Here is a 7,703-nt window from a genome sequence, read left to right as displayed (position 1 = left end):
GGACTATCGTCATGTGGAACTACTACCTTAATATTTAGCTACACCTTTAGGGTGGGGAGGAGGAAACCAATTGATAGTCCAGTGAACACAAATCCCATCTGGATGTGGCTTGGGACTGGCGTTAGACGGGAGTCGAAGAATGGGTTCAAGTGTGGTGATGGAAGAAATAGAAGGGAACTAGAAATAAACTTCGCTTAGTTCAGAATCCTTCCATTGGGAGCTGTCTCAAGGTATCTTTGAGGTTTTCCAGTGATAACAAAGGAATATTTGATGGTCTTTAAATGGTATTAATATGGCCTTTGTGGTGGATTTAAAAATTAATAATAGCAGTTCATATCAAAAGACCTATAATTTTGCCTTAATCTAGCATCTACTCTTAAGAATTAAACTTAATGTGATAAAATAATTATAATACACACAGACTTGATTCATTCTTCACTCTTTAATTTGACAATTATTTATTGAGCACATACTATTAATATTAATACATGCCAGGTACTGTTCTAAGCACGAAGATTATAGCAATAATTTAAACAAAGTCCCTGACCTCATGGAGCTTACATTCTAGTTGGGGAAGACATAATAAACAAGGCATCGTGTTACCAAATCTCATGGAGAGTTTTCAGTCCACATCTTATTAGATCTCTCAGTCTCTTCCTTCTAAAAATACTTTCTTCACTTGGCTTCCAGGACACTACATTCTATTACCTTCCTGCTTATTTATCTCAGTACCCTTTGGTGGATCCTCGTCATCTTCCTGACTTTAAATTGGGGAACCCCAGAGCTAAGCCTTCAAATACTTCACATCTGTACATTGATGACTCAAATTTATATTTCCAGTCCTCACCACTCCCTAGAATTGTAGCCAATGGCCTACTCCACATCTCCACTTGCATGTATAATGGGCTTCCCAACTCAACGTGACCACCAAAATCAGACGCTTGATTTTCTTCTCCAAACTATTGTTACTTGAGTCTTTCCCTTCTCAGTTCACGGCAACTTCATTCTTCTAGTTACTCAGGAAAAACCTTGGAATCATTCTTGGCTTTTTTCTTTCTCTCACACTCCACATACACACCATTGGATTAAACTACAAAGATGCCCATCACAGCATTGTTTATAAAAATAAGAACTTGGAAATGATCTAATTGTTCCACAGTGGAAGAATGGTTAAATTATGGTACCTATTATAAGTCAATAGGTTACTGTTCAAGGATATTTTTATTATAGAAAACTTCAAACATGGTCCATAATAGAGACCTGTGAGCCCATCATCCAGGTACAACAATGATCAACTCACAGCCACTCTTGTTTCATTTACACCCCCACTTATCTCCCACCTCCCCACTGGGCTATTGGTAAGCAAATTCCAGACATCATATTATTTAATACATAAACTATACAACATACTATGCTACAAAAGCAGACTGTGCAGAAATATGTACAATATGATTTCATTTTTGTAAATTACATATATATGCAGGGAAAAAAGTCTGATAGGACAGCTATCTCTGAATTGTGATGTTGTGAATGATTGTTGATTTCTTCTTTTGCTTGTGTGTATTTTCCACAATGAACATGTATTACACAGAGGAAAGATGATGACGGGATGGGGGAAGATATTGAGGCTGGACATTTTAGCTTCATTCCTTTTGTAAATTTGATTAATTCGGGCTGAGTATTTCACATTGTGAAAAAGAAATAACCACTCGACGGAGGTAAGGATCCTTCCTGGTCAGCTCTGTTTACTCTTTGGACACTCTGTAATGAAAACTTGCCACATAAGCATCTATCCTTGCAACAGGGTTTCTCAACTTCAGCTCTCCTGACATTTTGTGCTGAACAATTCTTTGTTGTAGAAGGCTATCCTTTGCACTGAAGGATGCCTAGTAGCATCCCTGGTCTCTACCTGTTAGATGCCAGTAGCATCCTCCCCCTACCCCACAAAGTATAACAATCAAAAATGTTTTCAGACATTGCCAAATGTCCCCCGGGAGGCAAAAGCACCCCCGGTTGAGGACCACTGCACTATAGCATGTGTGCAAGTTGAAATGCATGTTGTCTAAGAGATTAGCAGTAAAAATGTCCCGTTTCACTCATTTTCCTGGCTGAATGCTCAAGGAGGATGTAATTTGTGATCTGATGAAAGCTGCTATTGTGGTTTACTGACCTGCTCGTTTAATTAACCAACCTACGACACAGCGGTTAATGATTATTTGCATTTTGAAACATATCCAGAAACGACCAAGACACATTCAACTCTATGAGAAAAGCAAAGGTCATGAATGAAAGATTGCTTGTCAGCCACAGCAGTGATCAGTAAGACTTGCCGCTCCAGCCCACCAACCGACCCAAGTTATTATTCATTATTGTCCACGACACTGGAAAATATTGCATGGAAGTTAAAAACAGGAGATTTCTTCCTAGAAAATTAGTGACACTCAATGCATATGAACAGCTCCTTTTTATTAGTAATAAACACATAGACACAGTTGCAAAAGGGAAAATGGTACTTAATTAAATATTGCATTTAATTTGGATTTTTTTTTCCCCATAATGGAAAAATTTTATTGGAGAACCACAGAAATGAGATAAGGGAAAATATGAGGTCATCTTGCCCATTCTCTTTAAGAGCTACACTGTTCTAGATGCACCCCCTTCCTCATCCTCCACTCCCAGTCCAGAGTCTTAGTGAATGTCCCCATTTTAATAATGAGGATACTCCTCATGTTTTTTCTCTGGAGAGAAACTCAACAGATGAGCTGAGGGTATACATTAGTGGTATCATGATCTTTAAAAGATTAGTTAGTGGCATTGTGATGACTGCATAGAAAATAAAACCTCTAGCAAAGTCTACATCAGACATTACTGATCCAGGTTTATCAAGCATCATACAAATTATATCTTAAATAGCATTACACAATTTTACAACTTAATAGAGTTCATTTCTTGAGTCTTAATGGTGTTTTCTTGAAATTGTTGGGTACTACTAATTCCAGAGAATACTATGTAAGATATTTATCATCTCCTTATACTTTCTTATGCGTGCCTACCTCAGAAGCAATGTTTACTTTTTGTTTTTCATGACAACGTCCAAGATTTTCTTTAATGGTAAATAAAAATAATCACTATTAATTGAGCATCTCCTGCGGGCCAGATATTATTTAGCTACTATACATACAGTACTTTATGCAATATTTGTAAACCTACCATATACAAGGTCTGTCTGGAAAGTATCCAGCCAGTGTTGATATTAATATAACGAGAACAGTTTGCACGACATCAACGTAACCTGGCAGCCAAGGAGCGTGGACTGGAATGCGCATGCGTGAACAGTGATGCTTTCACTGTACTAGTCAGTGGGGAGCTAGATGCCGTAGAGTGAGCATGTGTACTGTGTGGCCATTGCATTCAAAATGACTGCGTAGAGCAACGCATTGGCATCGAATTTTGCGTTACGTTTGAATATTCCTCCGAGGAACCTATTCGGATGATTCAGGAGGCTTTCGGGGACGATGCAATGAGTGCAGCGCAAATAAAAGTGTGGCACAAACGCTCCAAAGATGATTGAGAATCTGTTGAAAGTGATCCACGTTCTGGAAGGCCTGCAATAAGCAGAACACCTGAGAATGTTGAACATGTACGGGCAAGGTTAAGAGACGCTGGGAGAGCTGTGTGAGGTCCCAAGGTGCCTACTTTGAAGGGGACTGAAGCATCGCTGTCCTATGTACAATGCTTCTTGTATCTTCTTCAATGAATGTCTCTATTTTTCATATTACATGGCTGGGTACTTTCCAGACAGACCTCCTATATAGGTCTGTTTATGCACAGGAAAACTGAAGCTCAGAGAGCTTAAGTTCTTTGTCCGAAGTTTCACAGTGCCTGAATGGCAGGGTCCTGATTCAAACACAGTTCCAGTAAATAGTCACAGGATGTGCTGCTGTCTCTTACAGTTTGTGTGAGGAAAAATGTACTTGTTTGGATTCCTTAAAACAGAGCCCATGTGCAATAGCCCCCAGGCTGCATCTAAGAAAACAACAAAAGTCAATCATAATGAAACATGCAGGAGCCTGAGGCCCTGGTGTGGCCAGGCAACGGACTAGATTGGGTTGAGAAATTTTGTTACACATAGAGAAATAGCCTGAATGCTTGGTTCAGTGACAAAGGATAAATTGGGTCTTTTGTAAGCCAGGAAGAGAAGAGGATTTTAGAGAGGAGGGTTCCCAATAGAAAATTCCTGAAATTCAAAAGGGAAGGGGGTGAGGCTCCCTCCATATTTGATCTCTGTTGACCACGCTGTAGGCTAAGGGGAAAAAGAGGATAGGTAACAGGGGCAGTCTCACACAGAAACATGGAAAATGCAAGGGTTAAAGCAAAAGAAAAAAAAATGCGATCACAGTTAAAAAAAAACCCAAACCTAGAACCCAAACTCACACCAAATGGGTTGTGGGAAAGAATTCTACTAACAATTGAAAATGGCACATCCAACACTGGACTTCAGGCTGTGAGCGTTCGGTCTGATTAATTAAGGTCAAGGTGGTGATGGAAATACCAGCTGGGGAGCATTTTGCGGAAAGATAAATTTGTCCCTCTGTATCTCTGCAAGACAGCAGTGAGGTGTGTGTTTGGAGCTAAATTAATTTGATTTACATCATGCCATGGTAACTTCTGTTCTCTCTCCCTGCTGTCAGATGTCTTAGCTGGCTTTTTCCCTCTCTCCTTCACCCCCACACATTTCATAACGTGGAAAGGAAGCACGAATTGGCTTCAGGCAGAATTTAGAAATGGAATGACTCTAATTTGATTATTCTGCGTTGAGCTCTATTCGTCCCCTGCCCCCCTTCTTTCTTGAGAGGGAGAAGTTGTAAACGTGAGCATAAGTGCGATTTATTTTTATATTGTGTTTAATGGCACAAACTGCTTGACTGTTGATTGTAGCCACACCTGGCAGCTCACCTATGCTCATCCAGTGTTTCTCCAACAATACTAATACCAGAAAATGAAGTCGCGGCTCAGGATCCCAGTAGGAATGCGCTTTTTTCTGGCCTTGTCTCTTTCAGCTCCACCAGGCTTTGGCGGCCGGGCTGGAGGTCGCCTCTCCAGAGAGCCCCGCTCAGCCAGCCGCCTGCGTCCCGGGCGGGGTGGGGCGCGCAGCCCCGGGCCCGCGCCCGGCCCACCGCCCCTCGCCCCTTCCAGCGGCAGGGCGCGCTCGGCTGGGCAGGATAAGGTTACGCCGAGGCTTCCTCGGTGGGGAGGAAGGGAGGCGGGTCCGAGCCCGAGCTCCGGCCCGCGGGGGAGTTCCCACAGCTGGCAGCTCGGGCCCGCGGGGCCACATCCCTGTTGCCGGCCGCCGCCCGCGGGACCCCAAGCGCGTCCCCGGGGCCCGGCGCCGGCCATGGCCCGGGACAGGCCGCCCGGGAAGGGCTGCAGCGCCCTGCGCCGGGGTCTGCTGGGCGCCGCGCTGCTGCTCGGCCTGCGGCTCTGCGCAGAGCTGCGGAGCGCCGTGCCCGCGCCCCGACCTTCGGCCCCCAGCGCCCCGCGGGCCCCGGCCTTCAGGCCGCCCGGGCCGCACCTGCAGCCCGCGCCCGGCCCGCCGCGCGGCGCCAGGAGGCAGGTGACCTACGTGCGCAGCGGGCGCCGAGCGCCGCCGGGGGGCGGCGGGAGCGGGACGCTGGAGCCGAGCTGCTGCGCCCCGCGCGGGCGCCCCCGCCGGAAGGTCAGTTGGGAACCGTGCAGTCTTGGGCCTTGGGCCGAATCCCCTCCCCGACCGCGCAGCGGGGCCCTCCACTCGGGGTCGCAGGCCACCCCCTGGGCCCTCCAAAGTCTTCCGCTTCTTCTTTAACCCCCGTACTCGCTGAGGCGACTCCACTGGTGGCATCCTTCAAAGCCCATGTAGAGTGAAGTGGCACCGAGCAGAGTTCATTCAATATTCAACTAATATTGGCTGAGCGTCCACTGGCTGCCGGGCGCCCTCCTAGGCTCTGGACATCCGGCAATGAAGGACGATGCCCTGCTCTCACGGAGCGTACACTTTAGTGAGGGGAGGGCTTGAGCAATAGGCAGGGAAAGTGACGGACAGGGAAAGGGAAGGAAAGGAGTTGTAGTTGCCATTCATGTGCCGTGCTTCTCCCAGTTTTCCCCTCGAGGCCAGGACGAAGCTGGGTGGGTATCCACTGTGAATGGCTTGTCCACTCCCCACATCACCGGGAAGATCCACCCTCTAGCCGAAATGCCCTTGAATCCCACTGCCGGGGTTGGCAGGAAGGCTGGTGCAGGGTGAGAAGTCCAATCCCCAGCGCCACTTAATGGGAGGTTAATTGGATCCTCCAGGACCCAAGTAATAACCTGGCTTTGTCCTATATCACTCCGCAGTGTTGCGCTTTCTTCCGCATTAACTTCTTGGCTCAAACCTCATTGAGTAGTCCATTTTAGCTCTGATTGGTAAGCCTCGGGCCTCCTACCCTTCTTTTTGGAGCTGGGTAATTTACATGGTACTTGGGAATGAACAGATTAAGGACTACAGTTATGAGCTGGCCTCGTCCTTGTACCCATCAACTCCTCCTCCCAACCCCATCCACATCCTGTGAAGCACTTCCTTCTGTTGCCTGAGTTTTCCTCATTTCTTCTGGACACCCACCGCAGTTGGGCAGGGAGAAAAGCTCTTTCTCTGACTGTGTTGCTTCCTTCCCAGTATCATACCCCACCACTTCCTCCACTGCTTTTCCCCGCCTCCTCTTAGGGCCTTGCACTCTGTCCTTCCACACCACTGCTGTTCCTTTCCAGGCCATCAGTGTTATCTTCCTGGATAACTTAAATATTTGTTTCTATCTCATGTACTATGTAAACTCTTAATTATCTCTTCCAGGAGAAACCAGCCACTCCCTCCCCATGCTTCTAATGCACTTTCCATGATATCATGTTATGCATTCAGCACACTTTTGCCAAGGGCTGCATCGGGTGCTGGAGGCACAAAATGAGTTCAAATTCTCATGAGAGAGGCACTCAGCACAGGCATCCACTGATGTGGCCAGTCTTGTAATTGAGGCCTTGAACTCTGCATGCTGAGTCAAGAAAGGCTGACTGAGGAGGGGGACACTTGACCTACAACTTGGTATTTCTTAATAGTTGGGCTTCTTTTGTTCCTCTGTGACTGTCCTCAAATGTCCCATCCTTGATACCCGCAACCCCACCCTGCACTTCTTTCAGATTCACTCCCAACTGTTCTTTCTGCAGGCACCTGTCCAAGAATTCCTCTTAAATCTTTATCTCTACTTGAGACAACAGCACAGGTAACGGGAGCCTGTCCTACAAATAACAAAGTTTGGAAACTGAGCTCAGGAGTTCGAGACCAGCCTGAGCAAGAGCGAGACCCCGTCTCTACTAAAAATAGAAAGAAATTAATCGGACAACTAAAATATATAGAAAAAATTAGCCGGGCATGGTGGCGCAAGCCTGTAGTCCCAGGCTCAGAGGACCTCTGGTCGCACCCAGCCCATTAGGAGGCTCCTGCAGTGATCCCTGCTGGAGATGGAAGTGGCTTAGACAGGGTGGTAGTTGTGGAGTTGGTGAGAAGGGTATGTTGGGAAGGTAGACGAGGGAGGAGCAGTTGGTTCCTGCTTGGTTGTTTTGTTTGGGGGATGGATGGAAAGCAGGAGTTTGGTTTTGAGATATCCTTTGGTCATTCAGGTGGAAATGTCAAATGG

General features: G+C 46.3%; 1 protein-coding gene across 1 annotated transcript in view; it reads left to right on the top strand.

Moving 5' to 3' along the window:
- Nucleotides 1-5,395: 5,395 nt before the first annotated feature.
- Nucleotides 5,396-7,703, top strand: part of METTL24 (methyltransferase like 24) — a 103,941-nt gene continuing 101,633 nt past the window's right edge. Inside the window, exon 1 of the mRNA XM_012651235.1 lies at nucleotides 5,396-5,716. Coding sequence (XP_012506689.1) covers nucleotides 5,396-5,716 — 321 coding nt within the window. The remainder of the gene's footprint in view (nucleotides 5,717-7,703) is intronic.

This window comes from Propithecus coquereli, unplaced genomic scaffold (assembly GCF_000956105.1).
Source record: "Propithecus coquereli isolate 6110/MARCELLA unplaced genomic scaffold, Pcoq_1.0 Scaffold35, whole genome shotgun sequence".
NCBI lineage: Eukaryota > Metazoa > Chordata > Mammalia > Primates > Indriidae > Propithecus > Propithecus coquereli.
The sequence above is the reverse complement of the archived record's forward strand: the minus strand, read 5'-3'. Positions and strand labels throughout refer to the sequence as shown.